Source organism: Leptonychotes weddellii, chromosome 1 (assembly GCF_054177405.1).
Source record: "Leptonychotes weddellii isolate Sample4059 chromosome 1, ASM5417740v2, whole genome shotgun sequence".
Taxonomy (NCBI): domain Eukaryota; kingdom Metazoa; phylum Chordata; class Mammalia; order Carnivora; family Phocidae; genus Leptonychotes; species Leptonychotes weddellii.
The window spans coordinates 21,104,425-21,123,765 of NC_138369.1; the positions used below are offsets into that span (position 1 = coordinate 21,104,425).

The 19,341-nt window shown below is 44.4% G+C and overlaps 1 protein-coding gene across 2 annotated transcripts in view; it reads right to left on the reverse strand.

Annotated features, from left to right (window-relative positions):
• Positions 1–19,341, reverse strand: part of ARHGEF3 (Rho guanine nucleotide exchange factor 3) — a 279,815-nt gene that overhangs the window by 178,962 nt on the left and 81,512 nt on the right. For both annotated transcript variants that reach the window (XM_081819282.1, XM_081819289.1), the window contains one exon: positions 6,972–7,038. In XM_081819282.1, coding sequence (XP_081675408.1) covers positions 6,972–7,038 — 67 coding nt within the window. The remainder of the gene's footprint in view (positions 1–6,971; positions 7,039–19,341) is intronic.

Here is a 19,341-nt window from a genome sequence, read left to right on the forward strand (position 1 = left end):
ACCTTGGAGATGGGTAATTAAAATTCTGGGCCTCAGTTTGCCCATCCAGAAACTGGGTATAATAATAGTATGTATCTAATAGGGCTTTTGGAGGTGTGATGACATGCAAAGCACTAAGAATAGTAGTTAACATATTACAAGAGCTAAATAAATGAAATACATTATTATTGTTTTTATTTATTTTGTCATTTAAAAATAGTTTTATTTTAGGGCACCTGGGTGGCTCAGTCGCTTAAGCGTCTGCCTTCGGCTCAGGTCGTGATCCCAGGGTCCTGGGATCAAGCCCCGCATCGGGCTCCCTGCTCCACGGGAAGCCTGCTTCTCCCTCTCCCACTCCCTCTGCTTGTATGCCCTCTCTCGCCATCTCTCCGTCAAATAAATAAATAAAAAGAATTTAAAAAAATAAAAATAGTTTTATTTTATTTTTTTTTTAAAGATTTATATTTATGTGAGAAAGAGAGAGAATGAGAGAGTGGGGGGCGGGGGAGGGGGAGCAGAGGGAGAGAGAATCCCAAGCAGACTTCACACTGAGTGCAGAGCCCGACATGGGGCTTGATCTCACGACCCTGAGATCACGACATGAGCTGAAACCAAGAGTCGGATGCTTAACCAACTGTGCCACCCAGGCGCCCCTAAAATTATTTTTAAAGTATGAGTTAGAATGAATAACTTGACTTTGTTTACTGGTCATATGTATTTTCTCTTCTGTGCTGTTATTCTATCCTTCAACTATCTTCCTATTGGGTTTTCAAATTTGTGTTACCGCTTTGCAAGGGTCCTTTGTATATCAGGGAGGTTAGTAATTTCATTCTAAAGAAAATTTCCCAAAAGGTGCTGGCAAGGAACATGGGCTTTGGAATGAGGTGAGCTCAGGTTAGAATCCCAGCTCCACTACTTAGCTGTCATGTGACCCTGAACAAGCTGCTCCACTTTTAAACCTCTGTTCAGTGGGCAGAATTCTAGCATGGCTCCCAAAACCCCCAGTCCCTAATGTACACACATTGTATAATCCCCTCCTCTGAGTGCCAGCAGAATCTGAGAATGTGATGAAGTATCACCCCCGTGACCAGATTACTAATCATTGGCTTTTAGATCATCAAAAGGAAGATGATCTGGGTGGTGATCTAATCTGGTGAGCCCTTAAAAGGAACTGGGCTCTTCCTCAAGTCAGAGAGATATGAAGCATAAGCGATAATTTGATGTGAGACAGATTCTCTATTGCTGGCTTTAAAGATGGGGATGCCACAGGGCAAGAACCTGAGAGAAGCCTCTAGGAGTTAAGAGCCACCCCCAGCTGACAATCTCCAAAGAAATGGGGACTTCAGTCCTAAAGCCACAAGAAACTGAATTCCCCCCAATAACCTAAATAAGCTTGGAAGAGGCCTCTATGCCTCAGAGGAGACTCCACTCTGCCTGACACCTTGATTCCTGTCTTGTGAGACCCTGAGCAGAGAACCCAGCACACCCTGCCCAGACTTCTGACCTACAGAATTGTGACCTAATGAGTGGCTGGTGTTCCAAGCTGCTAAATTTGTGGTAATTTGCTATGCGGTGATCGAAAACTAACATACTCTACTTCCTCACCTATGAAATGAGGATGAGGCTCAAACAACATCAATCTCTTGGGATTGTTCTGGGAAGTAATGTATGCATAAAGCACTCAACACAGCACCTGGTATAACCTAAGTGAATGCTAGCGGCTAGTTACCTGGGATTAATGGAGCTGTTATAACTGTATCCATCACTACAAATACAAAACAGGGTAACAAATTATTTTTTTTCATAAATAAAGTAGGGAAGATCAAACTTTAAAAAAAAAAAAAAATGAAGTCCAAAGGAGTAGAAGGGAACTAAAAGGGATCCTGGGTGATGAAGTTTACCATAGCATACTCACTTGTTCCTAGCATTTTAAAAAAGATCTTCATGTCTAACTTCCTTTGATGAAAAGTATGTGTCATCAGTCTTGTTTTAAAGAGGCAATATGTGGGGCACCTGGGTGGCTCAGTCGGTTAAGCGTCTGCCTTCGGCTCAGGTCATGATCTCCGGGTCCTGGGATCAAGCCCTGTGTGGGCTCCCTGCTCAGCGGGGAGTCTGCTTCTCCCTCTCCCTCTGCCGCTCCCCCCTGCTTGTGCTCACTCTTTCTCTCTCTCTCTCAAATAAATAAATAAATAAAATATTTTATAAAATAAATAAAGAGGCAATAGCCCTAATGGCCTAGGGACCGACAGTCCCGTGTTCAAATGCTGGCTCTGTCACTTACTACAGCTGTGATTTTAGGCAAACTAGCACATGTGGGGCTCTGTTTCCTCATCCTTGACATGGGAATAAGTATATCTACCATGCAGGACTGTCATGGCCTTGCCCGGAGCTGATGCGCTGCAAGTGGAGGTAAATGTACCAAGTGAGGCTGCAAGAGAGAGAGTGTTGTGCCCCCTTTGTTGCAGGGTGGACACAGTGAGGTCACAATAAACACTGGCCTGGCCGTGTATGTACTGAGTCTTAGAGACCGTAACTCCACTGAGTTGTGAATTTTAGAACATTCCAGTCTGACCTTCAAGAAACATTCAGTGACCCTGAGGTGTGTGTACCTCCTTCCAAACACAGGACTTGGGATGTGCCAAGGCAGCATGCAGCAAGCACAGGACTCACTGTCTGAAAACCAGGTTCTAGGTCTGATCTCTTGGGAGAGACCTGGGAGAGATTTGGTAACAGTACCAAACTCTTCCTTGGAGGAAATGACCCTTCCCTACCTCAAGTAGCTCTCATGGAGCTGCCCTGACAAAACCCCATCCACCTAGCTCCCTCAGAGGGAACATGTGACCAAGGCTTGTCCATCTTCCTGACGACAGTAATTGGCCAAGGCGTAGCTATGTGACCCAAGCCAGGGCAAACAGAGTCCTTCACTGGGATTTCATATGTGGACTGGGGAATCAAACGCTTCTCTCTTTCCTCTGGAAACGAGTGGCTGTTTGTGGTCATCCTCTCCCTCCAAAACAGTTCACATGTAGTATGCAGGATAAGACCAATACCCCAAGAGTAACAAAGCTGAGAGGCAGTATCCCTGGATACTGTTGTATCTGAAGCCTACCCACCTCAGTGTCTCTCAGTCAAATGAGCCAATCAATCTCCCTTTCCACTCGAGCTAGTTTTAATTGAGTTTCTATTACTTGCAATCAAGAGTCCTGACTAATACATTAGGCCTTGTTTTCCACATCTGAAAATTAACAGGTTGGGGATACAATGTCCAAAGTTTCTTCCAAAGCCTCAGAGTCTAGAAATTTCTTCCCAAATGGCCTAGGCAAGAGTAAAGAGCAGGTACTGGAGAAAGAGACAAGACAAGCACAGCCATGAAATTTGGTTGGTATTTAATGGAAACATCAGTTCTAACACCTTAATGATGCTTTGTATGGAGCAGTAGGTCTTGCTAAGTATTTCCTAGTTAACTAACAGGCAATGGTAGGAGTTGTGCTCCCGAGATTTCCACACTTCTAGAATGAGTTTCCTCCCTGAGTGTCTTTCTCTCTCTCTCTCTCTCAGCTAACCGGAGCAGCTGTAGCAAATATTTGCACAAGGAAGAGTGGAAATTCTGAGCTCAGCACTGCCCCAACCAGATGGGGACCAGATGTGCAATGAGCACCTGACAGAAGCACTTAGTAACAGTACTGCAGGGTCCCACCTTCTTATTCCTGTCATTCTCTTCTGGTTTTACTCATGATGTTCCCACCATAACTGCTCCAACCAAAACCTCCTCTTGGCTTCTTTCCACGAGCATATGTGCAGCACCTATGGGTCTGGTGAGAGACAGGCATGACCCCACCTCTTGTTCAGGAAGGTGGAGGAGTCAGGAGAGTTGGTAACACCAAGGGCCCCTGTCTGCTTAGATAAGAGTGGGAATCAAGAGACCCAACCTGCACTTAATAACTCCTATAAAGGGCTACAGCTGTGATTTTAGGCAAGCTTGGTAGGTAGAAAGAGTGTCATCCAAGGGTCACCAGCTCTTCCTGAACCTCTCTACAGCCAAAAACTGCAGCCCCCCAAAAAAGGAAAACCACAAAGCCTACTCCTAATGCCTTGAGGAGTAATGCAGATCTTCAGTGAATGTTTCCAGGGAAGACAAGGAGGGGTTTACAATACAACTCACTCAGAAAGACTTTCCTTAAAATTATTTTGAAACATCGCTCTCTTTTTCCAGACTCCTTATTAAGATGCCAACCACTCCCTCTCCTCCCTTTGTGCCCCAACTCCCTCCTGAGCCCTCACGTGTGTCCCTCTTGGCTTCTCATCTAGAGTGATGTGGTTCCTTGTCCTCTCGCCTTTTACCATCCATCTTCCCCCACCACTTCTCTCCATCCCCCCCCAAAACCCACCAATGCCCAGAATATAAGTAAACTAACATAGGATCTTTATTCTTTACAAGCCAAAGAGGAATGGAATTACGAATGCTTTTAATGGTTTCCTCTGCCACATATATAAATATGGGAAATTTACTAGCTCACAGATTCTAAAACCTTCCTTTCTCAATAAAGAAGAAAATAAAGCATTCACAAAAAGCATGCCCTGCCCTAGGACAGCATGCACAGCTCAGTCTAACAGGCCTGGGAGTCACATTTCATTACAGAAAATATATTAGCTAGATAATGCCTCAAATGTCTTCATCCTGGCATTCTGGGCCTTCTTGTTCTTCAATTCCAATTACCATAATGATGGTTACAAAGCATGGCCTGGCTGGGAGTAAGGGTGTTTCCACCTGGTAGGGTTCCCTCCTACTCCCTCTATGTCAGGGAGGATTATGCTCCAACAGGGAGAGAGATCAATTTGGCCAATCTGGCAATTGATCAAGCCTCAGACCATCTCCCTCTGGCATATCTTAATGTCAGTTTATCTAACTTTACCAATAAGCCCAAGAGGCCAGGAGAAATCAAAGCAAGGACAAGGGACCAAAATAAACACCACATCTGACCTAACCACCTAACAGACTCTACTCACTCCAACAATTTTAACTATTCCCTAATATCAAATGTTACCATGCATGGATGAAGCTATCAAAGGGTCACTTAAACCAAGTGTATATCTAACAGGTTCCTTTGAGCAGCAATTTCTATAAAACAGAGTTGTGCTCAAAAATTCACAAAACATTTTTCAAGGGAAAACAGTTGGAGAGGTCTTATGACCATAGGTATGGTAATCAATTGTCCCAGTTTGCCTGGGACTTCCAGTGCTAAAACCAGGACAATTGCTGGCAAACTTGGGTGGTTGGTCACCCTAGATGTACCATAAGAGTTGGCCAGTGACCACTGCTGAAGCAGAAGGAAGGGTAGGGTATCCTGAAGGGAGGCCAGAGACGGAGAGAAAATAAATGTCTTCCCAAAAAGGCCCACTTGCTCACAGAAGGTCTAATTTCTCTACAGTTCAAAATTGACAATAAATGCCAACTCTTCCAAAGTGTGTACAAACTATCTTGTCAATAAGGATTAATGAGCAATGACTTTGGGAAATGTCACCAACATCAACTCAAATGTAGTCTCCAAGCACAGCAACACATCAAAGGCTCTGAGAAGTCTTGAAGCAGTAAACATATTTAATTAGGTGCTCTCAGTGTGCCCCAAGTTTATTTGACCACACAAGGTTTTTTCCACATAATGGTTATGATCATCCAACCGAACACACTTGGAGGAATGGGGATATTATCCATAAACCATAAACAGCTTAGGAGACACATGACTTACATTCAGTAAGACATGCACGTCTATTTAAGAGGTCAACACACTTCTCTTTGCACTCAGTGAAAAGCATATTGTAAACTTAGTGAAAATAGAGCCATGATCTATATTTATTTTTAATAACACACTTGGAGAAAATGACTAAGATCTATGTAGGAGACTAAAGGGGAACTCAACTAGAAAAAACAGTGCTGTAAAGACCGAAGACATGATCTTGAAACACAGTCTGAAGTGGACTTCGTGTCTGATGGATGTGAAAGGTTTGTTTATTCATTCAACAAATTAATTAAGTATGTAGGTGCTAGGTGCAGGGATCCACAGTGAACAAGAGAGAATGACAAGGTCTCTACACACCTGATGCTTGGAGCTTCTAATCTTACATTTCTGTAGGCACTAACTATCTTATCCCAACAATGAGAAGGAAGTGCAGGGGTCCATAGGAGGTGCCTGAGCTCAGAAGGCTTTCCCATGGGAGGTGATGTCAAGGCTTAGACCCAAGGGATGAAGTGGGTGGGCCAGCTGCTGCGTGTGTAGGAGCACAGTGCTGGACAGATGGGGCTGTGTTCTAGGCAGAAGGAACAACTCAGCAAAGGCCGGGTGGTGAAACAGAGCTCTGAGCATTCTTTACACACGCAACCGTGTTTTTCCTAAGGTCAGAGCTAGAATTCATTTTAGCACACGGCAGGGCTTCCATATACTTTATTATTATTATTATTACTATTAACATTATTATGTTAAGGAAGAGAACTTTGCATCAAGAGATTAGATCTGACTATACAATTCTAAGGGTCAACGGCTTTATGATTGGGAGATTTTTATGATTCCCCTTAAAGATCTGTTTAGAGCTTACAGACTTCTCCTTCTGGAAAACAAAGCTCCGCATGAAGTCGTAAATCTATATATCAACAGATGGTACATTTCTGATTTCTTTTTTCTTCATTGTGCGCCGGGTCCCTCCAGGTTCCCAAGAAAACAGGCACAATGCCTCCCCCTCCTCAACCCTGACTTGGCTTCTTCATCAGATGCTTCCAGGAGCCCAAGACCTACAGGGCAAATGAACATCAGCGGGCGCTTATAATTGACGTTTTTTAATTAAGCCACAAGTGCTGATACAAACATGATTTTTCCAAGAGCTAAAACCCAGCTTCTTTGGCAAAGACCGATTAGTAGAGCCAACCCCAAGAGCACCGTCTCTGGGGCGGCCAGAATAGGGTGTAGAACACTGGGCACCGTGCCCGGGAAAACACTTACCCCTCTGAAATTCCAGGCTTTAGGGGAGGAGAACATGGGGAAGTTGTTTTGCCGCTGCCTCCTGGGCCTAGAAGAGGAGAAAAGACAAGACAATGTGTTCGTCACTCATGGGCTCGATACTCAGAGGAAATCACCGACTTCTGATGTAGTTTTATCAGAAAGAGAGATGGCTGGAGAAATGGCCCAGGCCGATGAGGCAGCTGGCCTTTTCTACAGCCCCAAAATCCTTTGCAGCCAAAGGCACTCCGAACTCCTTCCCAGTCCCCCAGGACAAGAGCTCCAGAGCCCCTTAGAAACCGTCAAGCTCCCACCCTTAAAAAATAAAATCGAACCTAAAATTCAACCTGGTTGCAATCAAAGAGCCAGACCGAGCTCCCGATCTTGATCTTTATTTCTCACACACAAGCAATTCCCAAACGGACATCATCAGCTGGTGTTTACAGCTTCAGCAGAGCCTGGAACTCTCCCTGGAGCAAGCTGCACCTGAGCTCCAGACTTTTAGAGGGACGGTCCACAGGACATGTAGCCGCTGCCTCGCCAGCCGGAACCGGTTTCCTCACCGATTAACATCTCCCCGTGAATCAGCATCCTTACACGTGACAGAGGCAGGTTCTGGTGGGTCAGCACCAGACGTGGGTAAACAGTACAGGGAAGGAAAGCAGGAGCAGTCTGGTTGGGCAACTCCAGACAGCTGCCAACAGACCACCAGGGACACTGTCTACGATGTTTCTACGGAGTAATAAATTACTCCTCCCAAAAATGTTGTGTCTGTCAATATGGCGATTCATATCTCATGTTTGCTTAAAATACCACCTCACTGAAAAGCATCCCTGAGAAAGGTTCATCTTGGACTTTCCCTGAGGTTTTAGTCACTGATGTGCAAAAAGGTACAGGATGTACCTTGGGTTCACTGATGTACCAAAAAGGTCCTAAGTTGTCAGTTTTTCACGGGATAGCCACAACTTTACTTCGACTTCCCTGCCATAATCAGCAGTAATGCGGGCAGAAGTGACCACTGCACAGGCTTGAGTCAGGCTCGAGTAAAAATCTTGATCGGCTCTCCCGTATGAAAGAGATGTAAGCGAACCGCAAGGTGATTATCCTAACAGCAACAGCTAACAGGTATTGAGTCCTTAAAACAGCACACGCTAAGACTTCATAGAGTTAATCATTGGCTCCCACACTGCGAGCTAGAGTTCGTCATTGTACCCATTTAAGAGATAAGAAAACAGAGACCTAAGGATATGAAGTGCCAGCTATCAGCACACAGGTGAAATCAGGATTCTGATCCCAGTTGTCTGATCTCAGATCCCACAGTGTTTTACTAGCTGTGCAACCCTGACCATGAGGCTTCATCTCTTGGGCTTTCATTCTGCCTCTATGCAAAACAGGAGAAACGATACCCGGTACATAGAGTCAAGAAGGGATGACGGTTCCAGATCCAGTTCTATCACTGCTAAGTTCTCAAAGATGCCAGCACAGAGCCCCTTCCCCTCCTCCCAATTTCTGGCTCCAAGAACAGCCTTCGAGCAGGGGCACAGGACTGACACAGAAAAGCTGGGACAACTCACCAAAAGCTGTGTCTTTATATCCAGCCCTACTTCTGCCTCACCCTCCTCCTCACCCACACAGACAACAATAAACACCCAGGCTAATAACATCTCAAGACACAGAACACGTGGGTGGTTATTTAGATTTAATACACTTCTCTATTAAGTAACATGTTGGTCTAAGTTCTTCTAAAAAAGCATATCCCCCTTGAGAGAAAAAAAAAACTTAGAATTTAACAAAACATCTCCCTGGATACTGTTCCCTGCTCTCCCAGGTTAGAATTGGGCTTTGCTTTCCAAATTATTTGATGAGCTCCACTGCTTCCAAAGCAACAACATACAGCAAGCAGAACATTGTGAGTAAATGGGCCCCTGTTTTATATGTCGGGTCCACAGAAAATTATGATCACAATAATTAACAGCAATTAAGTTACATGATGTGCCAGGGACTATGCTAAACACTTTGCCTACATAATCTAAGTCTCACAATAAGATAGGTTATTATGTTACGGTATATTGTTAGTACATGATATACAGGTAGTGTTATAATGGTGCTATATAATATTTTATATATATAAAAATACATATCTACAAATTTATAATACATAATACATTATAATGGCAATATATATTTTTAAAGATACTTTTATTTATTTAAGCTCTACACCCAATGTGGGGCTTGACCTCAAAATCAAGAGTCATATGCTCTTCCAGGCGCCCCAGCATTATACACTTTTAAGTAATTAACTTTGTATCATATTTTCATATAATATTATGGTATAATGGGGGATATTACCATTACCCCATCCTACAGATGAGATAAACTAGGACTCGGAGAGGTTAAGCCACATGCCAAAAGTCACATAGCTGGTAGGTGGCCAAGTTGGGATTCATAACCAGATGTGTCTTCCTCCAGATTCAGAGGATGTAGCCCCTCTCATACAGAGAGAAGCCCCACCAAACAGGGCATGGCATGCTTTTAGAAGAATATGGCCTGGGGGTTCCTTGTGGGAGGGCACCAGCTCAGTAGGGCCTCACACTAAGAAGCCTCATAGGTAAACAAAAAGGATCAGAGCAAATCTGTCAATCCAGGGCACTCTCATGGCAATTTGGACACACCCCTCTTGGCTGGGGAAACTGCCAGGAAACCTACCAAGAGAAGGACTGTCCCTAATTGTAGGCTCCCCACAACCCTTGTATTCCATCACCAGCCAGGCTTCCAGATCATTCACATTAGCTGGAACCCCTTTAATAGTCTAATCTGGCATCATAAGAGTCTCCTACTAGTATCCTCCTTCTCCCCAGCCAAACATTAGCACCCAGGTGGCTTCAAAAGACGGCTTCAGGAGGGGCACCTGGGTGGCTCAGTCAGTTAAGTGTCTGACTCTTGATTTCGGCTCCCAGGTCCTGATCCCAGGGTCCTGGGATCTGGGCCTGTGTTGGGCCCCCTGCTCAGGGGGCAGTCTGCTTGTCTCCCTCTCCCTCTGCCCCTCCCCCCCACTGCTTGAGTCCACGCCCCACGCACGCATGCATGGTTAAGAAGCGCAGCTTGTCCTGCAGATGTCAGGAGAACAGTGCTGACCAGTACCCATCCACCTCCGTGGAGGAACCCATGGGAAGCCAGGGGTGGGCATGCAGCAGGAGAGAAGCCACTGAGACAGGAGGGAGAGCTTCTCGACTAGAAGGAGATGATAACCATAGGAAAGGCTAGGAAGAAAAGTTATAAACATTCCCTCCTCCAGAGAGCTTATGGTAGACATGGAGAAATGCCCACGGGAGGAGCAAAAAGTCAGGATTCAAGATGCATTTAGGGAATGATCTCAGATTCAGGTGTGTGTGTGGTTAGACTCAAACAGAATAAGCTCAGTAGCAATAGGCCTCAGGGTTAGCAACAGAATGTATTTCCCGCCACAGGAAAACAAATACAACTTTTTCCCACCACCTTGGGAGGTGACCATTTCCAGAGCAGCTCCTAAGAGTATGGGTTTCAGAAGCTTCTGCTGCCCATGCACTATGTGGGGCTAAGAGCCTAGTGTCTGGGGTAGGACCAACTTGAGGCTCCAAGAGTGGCTCCCTCCCTTTCTTGTTGGGGGACTTCAACCAGGCTACCTACTCTCTACTCCCTCTGAACCTCCATTTTCTCATCTGTAAAATGGGGATAATAATCTCTCTTCACAAAATTGAAGCATTAATGTACTATATAAAATGGCAGGGAATCTGACACATGCTAGATGCTCAAATTAGCTATTACAGTAGTCCCCCCGTCTGCATGAAGGGTATGTTTCAGGGGCACCTGGCTGGCTCAGTAGGTGGAGCATGTGACTCTTGATCTTTGGGTTGTGAGTTCCAGCCCCACACTGGATGCAGAGCTTACTTTAAAAAAAGGGTACGTTTGAAGACTCCCAGTGGATGCCTGAACCAATGGATATGACGGAACCCCATACATGCTATGTTTTGTCCTATACATATGTACCTATTATGAATGAGGCATAGAAGGGGATGACAACAATAACTCCTAATAAGATAGAATTATAACAGGGGCGCCTGGGTGGCTCAGTCGTTAAGCATCTGCCTTCGGCTCAGGTCATGATCCCAGGGTCCTGGGATCGAGCCCCACATCAGGCTCCCTGCTCAGCGGGAAGCCTGCTTCTCCCTCTCCCACTCCCCCTGCTTGTGTTCCCTCTCTCGCTGTGTCTCTATCAAATAAATAAAATCTTTAAAAAAAAAAAAGATAGAATTATAACAGGAGAACCCCTTGATGGCTCAGTTGGTTGAGTGAACGACTTTTGATTTTGGTTCAGGTCATGATCTCAAGGTCGTGCGACTGAGCCACATGGTAGCCACACCCAGCATGGAGCCTGCTTAAGATTCTCTCTCTCCCTCTCCCCCCTACCCCGCTCTCTCCAAAAAAAAGAAAAAGAAGAATTATAACACCAAATGTAGTAATAAAAGTTATGTGAATGTGGCCTCTCTCAAGTATCTCATTGTACTGTATCGCCCTTCTTATGATGATGTGAGCTGATAAAATGCCTGTGTGATCAGATGCAGTAGGTGAATGACATGGGCGTTATATGTAGCGTTAGGTTACTACTGACCTTCTGACAATTCATCATAAGGAGGAGCATCTTGAAGACTCCTTCTTTAACCCAAAAAGAAGGAATGTTACTTATCATCATCATTGCTATGGCTCATGTTGGACAGCCAGTGAAATTCACACTGATTCTTATCCACTGGATAAAACAGAAATAAAACAAAGGCTTCAACCTGCCATATTTGTGTTAGACAACAACATGGCCACAAATATGAACACAATGTAACCGTGAAAAGTGATCCCCTCCATTCCCTGTCTAATTTCCTGCCCCCCACCCCACTTCCCTTCCAAAGAGTACCATCTTTGCCAGCATTTTGTATTTGTTTTAAATATTTTAATGTCTTAATTCTCAGCTCAAGGCATCTTGCTAATAAAACTTTCCTTTTATTTCTTTTGTTTTACTTCTCTCTATCCATAAAGACAATTGTAGCACTACTAAGAAAGCCAAAAAGCGACATTTTATAAGGAAAATTAATGCAGAATATGGTACCACCTGTGCTAGGTAATATTTTTAAAGATTTATTCATTCATTTTTAGAGAGAGTGTGTGAGCAGAAGGAGGGCCAGAGGGAGAGGGGAGGCAGACTTTCCTCTGAGCACAGAACCCGACAGGGGCCCGATCCCATGACCCTGAGACCACAACGTGAGCCGAAATCACGAGGGGGACGCTCAGCGGACTGAGCCACCCAGGCGCCCCCGTGCCAGGTATTTTTATTCTGTTTGGATCACTTAAGACAGTGACAGTCTCTTTCAGGTAAATGTCTTCTTAGTTCTGTTTGTGGTACATAATTGAGGATGGACTGGCAGGTGTTTAGCCCGGTGAAGACAGAATTCTTTGTGGAGAAGCTCACGGTGAAGAGGCAGTTTGCCAAATAGAAAGCTCCTCACTCTGGCTCATCTCTTACAAAAAAGCACCAAGGCACCACCCGGTAACACGTTTCCATAGTTCAGAGGGCCACACTCAGCTTCATTCACTCCTGCCATGGCTGCCGCCCCAACTCTTTATGTCCTGATACGTTGTGGGGAAAAAGGATCACAGAACCTCAGAAATAGCCAGTTGGTACAAGCACTCAACACTAGTTGGATCCTCAGCAATAGTCCTGTTGAGAAGGCACCGTGAAAGAGAGCCTGTACCCTTTGGAAAGGGGGGCTGTACCCCATCATAGGGCTCACACATTAATTTGTCTCCAATATTATAGAACACCTTCTGTAGGGCAGACACAGTACCAGACATTAGAGATACAGTTACATTACATTAATGAACAACACAGATCCAGTGTCTGCGTTCATGAAACTTACAAAAAGACTATGAGAGAGAGAGAGAACATAGTCTTTAAAAAAAAAAAAAAAAAGAGTGGTATAGGGAGTGCCAAAGGGGCTCAATCATCTGAGGAGCCAGAAGGACCTCCCAGAGGAAATGAGGCCTCCCTGTGACCTGACAGAGATGAGGGACTCAAGCAGGTGATAAGACGGAGCAACAGGCCAGGCCACAGGAAAAGCAAGCTAAAAATGCAGGAGGTAAAAAGCTGATCTTTGCAAAGATTACCAAAATAGACAAAACTGCCCAAACTGATTGCTAAAGTTAAAAGAGTCAAGAGTTAAGATGCAAAAGAGAGATGGCACATTGGAAAAACTGGAAGCTAAATTTAACATCTTACACATCTGTCAATAGAGGACAGCTTAAATGAAGCTATATTCGTTCTTTGCAGTGGAAAACCACATAGGACCATATGGTAACGAAAAATCTAAAAAAAAAAAAAAAAGGAGAGAGAGGGGTGCCTGGGTGGTTCAGTCGGTTAAGCGTCTGCCTTTGGCTCAGGTTATGATCCCGGGGTCCTGGGATCGAGCCCCACGTCGGGCTCCCTGCTCAGCGGGGAGTCTGCTTTTCCCTCTGCCTGCTGCTCCCCCTGCTTGTGCTCTCTCTCTCTCTCTCTGTCAAATAAATAAATAAAATCTTTAAAAAAAGAGAGAGAGAAAGGAAATCCAAGTTGCAGGAGATATGCATGATATATGATATAATACTATTTAGAATCTCACAAAATAACACTCTATTGTTGATAGCCACACATATACGTAGTAAGACTACAGATGAAAAGGCTTTATCAACTGCAGCGGAGTGGTTCCCTCTGGGGACTGAGAGGGAAAAGGGACTGGGGTGTGTGAGGCTTCATCTCTACCTGTAATGTTCCATTTATTCACATAAAAATTCTGAAGCCAACAGGACAAAATGATGTTTATTAAATCTAGAAGTATCATATGATCTCACTGATATGAGGAATTCTTAGTCTCAGGAAACAAAATGAGGGTTGCTGGAGTGGTGAGGGGTGGGAGGGATGGGAGTGCTGGGTGATGGACGTTGGGGAGGGTATGTGCTATGGTGAGCGCTGTGAATTGTGTAAGACTGTTGAATCACAGACCTGTACCTCTGAAACAAATAATACATTATATGTTAAAAAAAAAGAAGAAGAAGATAGTAGGAAGGGAAAAATGAAGGGGGAGAAATTGGAGGGGGAGACAAACCATGCGAGACTATGGACTCTGAGAAACAAACTGGAGGGTTTTAGAGGGGAGGGGTGTGGGGGGATAGGTTAGCCCAGTGATGGGTATTAAGGAGGGCACGTATTGCATGGAGCACTGGGTGTTATATGCAAACAACGAATCATGGAACGCTACATCAAAAACTAATGATGTAATGTACAGTGACTAACATAACATAATTAAATTAAAAAATAAATAAATAAATGGTAGGTACAGAGATGAATGTTATAATAGCCTATATTTTGCTATATGGGTGAAATAGTTTATAATTAATAACAATAAACAAATGAATAAATTATGGCACAGCCATATAATAAAATACTAAGGCATCCATTAAAGATAACGCCCTCATCAGCAAGGATCATAAAATACAGTGTGTACAAAAAGGGCAACACATAAACCCATTTATGTTTACACACACACACACTCACGCACGTACAGAATCAGCTGTGTACGCCAAGTGAGGGCCCTGGAAGGGCACGTGCCCAACTGTTGACAGTGATTGATTATGTGTGTAGCCACGGTGGGGGGTGGGAAGCATAGATGTGGACATCATCTTTTACATTATGTATTTTTAAATCTTTACTATGGAAATGTATTGTGCAATGAAAATTATGATAATGTTTACTGAAAGGCCTTGGCAGATGGGGAAGGAGGCAGAGAGGCATGAGATGAGGCTGAAGAGGCGGCCAGAGCTGGACAGTGCAGAACCTTAAATGCTCGGGTTGGGGGGTTGGCCATGGGCTGAGGGGGCTCCAGTGAAGCTACAGAGTGGGGCATGACATGAGGTCAGTCTTTGGAAAGATCCCTCTGACTAGAGGGAAGAGAAGACAGCTTAAGGGTCCAGAATGAAGGCAGAGACCAGCAGGGAGGCATCCAGATCCAAGGCAGCCTCTCTCATGGGGCACTTTCTGAAGGCAAAGAAGTCGGAAGTGTCCGTTCAGACTTCTTTTCCCCATTTTCTATCCCTCCGCCAGTTGTTTTCTAGAACAGCACTGTCCAATGGAAATATCATGTGAATGGCATATGTAATTTTAAAATTTCAGTCACATTAAAACGGTACACAGAAACAGGTAAGTTTAGTTTTAATAATATAGTTTATTTAACCCAAAATATTCAGATACTATTATCAGTTCAATAGATATACATCAGTGTAATAGAAAAAAATATTAGAGATATTTTACATTTTTCCCATCTTCAAAATCCAATGAGTATTTTACTGGGGCGCCTGGGAGGCTCAGTCAGTTAAGTGTCCAACTCTTGATTTCAGCTCAGGTCATGATCTCAAGGTCAAGACATCGAGCCCCAGAGCTGGCTCTGCACTGAGTGGGGAGCCTGCTGAAGATTCTCTCTCTCTCTCTCCCTCTGCCTTTCCCCCCTCTTGCCCATGTTCTCGCTCTCTGTGTCTCTCTCTTAAATAAATAAATATATATTTTTAAATCCAATGAGTATTTTACTCTTACGTCAATCTTAATTGGCACTAGCCATGTTTCAAGGGCTCAGTAGCAGTATGTGCCATGTGTTTATCATACTGGACAGCACGGTTATAGAAAAACAACACATGAGGGCGCCTGGGTGGCTCAGTGGGTTAAGCATCTGCCTTCGGTTCAGGTCATGGTCCCGGGGTTCTGGGATCGAGCCCCGCATCGGGCTCCCTGTTCAGTAGGGAGTCTGCTTCTCCCTCCGCCTGCAACTCCCCCTGCTTGTGCTCTCTCTGTCAAACAAATAAATAAAATCTTTAAAAAAGAAAAAAAGAAGATGTGGGGTATATATATATATATATATATATATATATATGTGTGTGTGTGTGTGTGTGTGTGTGTAATGGAATATTACTCAGCCATAAAAAAGAATGAAATCTTGACATTTCCAATGACATGGGTGGAGCTAGAGAGTATCATGCTAAGTGAAATAAGTCAATCAGAGAAAGACAAATACCATATGATTTCATTCATATGTAGAATTTAAGAAACAAAACAAATGAGCAAAGGGGGAAAAAAAGAGAGGCAAACCAAGAAAAAGACTCTTAACTACAGAGAACAAACTGATGGTTACCAGAGAGATGGGTGAAACAGGTGATGGGGATGAAGGAGGGCACTTGTCCTGATGAGCACCGAGTGATGTATGGAAGTGTTGAATCACTATACTGTTCACCTGAAACTAGTATTACACTGCATGTTAACTAACTGGAATTTAAATAAAAACTTTTTAAAAAGGGAAAAAGCCTTATGTTTCATTGCTTTAAAAATTTAAAAATATTTAAAAAATAGTGAGAATAAAATAAAGATAATTTTCAGGCAAAATAAAAGATATGTATCTAATGGAAAAAAATCCTCATGAAATAATAATGCAAAATAAAATACTGTTAATTATACCAGAAGCAGGAATTGTGTAAAGAAAAGCCAGGAGAGTAAGCACTCTGTGTCTGGGAACTGATAAAAATGGCTTAGATGTGGAGTTTTATCAGCACTTGTGAGAAATCCGCCCTACAAGCCCCTGTTTCGGAGACCCATATTTATGTGAATCCTTCAACAATGATAAAAATTCCCACACTCTGGCTTTCTCCGCTTCCTCCCATTCTCCACTCCTGGCCCTGGCTCTCTGTGCTCAGAGATTCTGCAGCAACACCCATTCCATCCTTTGCTCCCACCCCATGAGGCATTCTGCTGCATTTCTTTCACCCTGGAGCTACCTACAAAGCTTTTATCTTCAGAACAACTTTTCATGAGCGTAGTCTTTCAGAAAAAGAACTCTCAATGGTAAATTTTAATGTTTCCCAAGCAGATGTCAGGGTGCCTGGGTGGCTCGGTCTTAAGCGTCTGCCTTAGGCTCAGGTTATGATCCCAGGACCCTGGGATCGAGCCCCGCATCGGGCTCCCTGCTCCGTGGGAAGCCTGCTTCTCTCTCTCCCATCCCCCCTGCTTGTGTTCCCTCTCTCGCTGTGTCTCTCTCTGTCAAATAAATAAATAAAATCTTTAAAAAAAAAAAAAGTGCAGATGTCTTGGGGGCACATGGATGGCTCAGTCAGTTAAGTGTCCAACTCTTGATCTCAGCTCAGGTCTCCATCTCAGGGTTGTGAGTTCAAGCCCTACACTGGGCTCCAAGTTGGGCATGGAGCCTACTCAAAAAAAAAAAAAAAAAAAAAAGGAGTGCAGATGCTTGGAGTCAGCTCTGCCATTCACTAGCTCTGTGACCAGGGACAAGTGACTTACCCACTCTTTTCCCTACTTCCCCCATCTGTAAAATGGAGGTAATAACAGGATCCCCTTATAGAGTTGCTGTGAGGATTAAGTGAGTTAATATACGTAAGGCTCTTAGCACCTGACGCCCAAAAGGTGCACTTTAAAAATTAGCCCACTTCTGGGTGACGAGCTCTGGCAGGCCAGGGACTGTGTGACTTGGGTTCACTGCTATCTCCGTACTCCCTGCACTTAATAGGACCTGAATCAATAGCTGGAGAATGAATGCGTGGTGCTTGCCCTGTAGGTCTGTGGTCAGCGGTGTCACCGAGTAGCCTTACGTACACACTGACAGAACAGGAATATGACCACATGCCCTTGAGAGAGGGAGAGCAGGTTGGACAGCTGAGGCCATCTCTTGGACCCTCTGAGCACTGGCCATGCATGGCCCTGAGGCAAGGCTGACATGGGTTGTGGATCTGCCTCCATCTCAGCCTTCTGTCTTTTCCCAGGCCTCTCTCAGGCTTCGCTGGGTCCTAGGATAGGCACTTTCTGAACACAAGTTCCTCAAATTCAACACAGTTCCTCAGTGAGCAATTGTTCAAATGAACAGCACCAGAGGGAAGGGACCCTGGTCATGAGGGCAGGTCAGACTCCAGCATGGCACCTTCCCAAAGGTATTTAAGTGCATTCTGGATTATATATGATTTTCACCTTATTAATCCTGCTATACTTCCCATGCTGTCTCCTTATCCAGGAGAAAATACCTACAAAATGCCATAACTGCCCCCAGGAAATTAAAACCAGAACACTCAGAGACACCATCCCATCATGACAAATACACCAATGCTCCCGTCCACTTGCATATTTCAAGTCCAGGGTGGGTCAGAGGTTGCTCATTCACATTTCCATGTGTTGGGCAGCCACTGTAAACCTTTCTAGAACAAAGTAAACCCACCGAAAAGAGACAACAGCCACACAAGGTGGTCGGAGCATGGACTCTGCAGTCTCCAAGACCCTGGTTCAAGCCCAAGTCTACCAAGTGATCTTGGGCAACTTACAGAACTTCCCCGAGCCTCAGTTTCCAACTTGAAACCAAAGGCAAATCACAAACCAGTGAGTCCAGATCACACAGTCAAAGAGCAGCTACTTCTACTATCTGCCTATTCTCCTACTCTGCTGTGTTTTTCTCCATAGAATTGATCACCTCCTAATGTAAGCTCTGGGAGAACGGAACTATGTTTTACTCTGCAGCATCCCTTACGCCCTCAATGATGCCTGGCACATAGTAGACGCCCAGCAAATATTTAGAGCTAACATTTATTAAGCTTTCAGTGGGAGCCAGGTAGTACACAAAGCACTGTACAGGAATTATTGACTTACTCCTCATAACAACCCCATGAAATCTGTCTCACCACGTCCATTTTCAAGTTGGAAATGGAGGCTTGGGGAAGTTTGGGGAGCAGAAACCACATGGTAAGGGTCTTAAAGCCTCCTGCAAGGTTTTGGATTTTAGTCTGAGTGGGAAGCCACAGGAAGATTTTGAGCAGAGAAGAAACATGACCTATGTTTTAAAAGGACTGTTCTCAATGCTGTGTGGAGGGAACACTGTAGGGGCAAGACAAGGGAGGTGGTGAAGGAGTTCCTGCAGTAGCCCAGGTGAGAGGCAGCAGGGACAGACGTGGACCAAGATGGTGGCGGTGGTGAGCTGTAGTGCAAGTATGCACATATTTGAAGATAAGGTAACAGGATTTGCCAATGGGTTGGATATGGAGGGTGAAATGAGAAAGAAGTAAAAGATGCTCTAAGAATTTTAGCCTGAACAACTGGGAAGACAGAAAAGACCAACTGGAGGAACAGACTGGGGGACAAAAATCAAGAGCGACAGATCATCTATATTCGTATGGATCTCCAGATGGAGATTAGAGTGAGCAGTTGGATACAAGAAATTGAAGAGTATATTCAAGAGGCATCAGCCTTTAGACTGAGGAGGAGCTCCACTTCAGTGAGGGG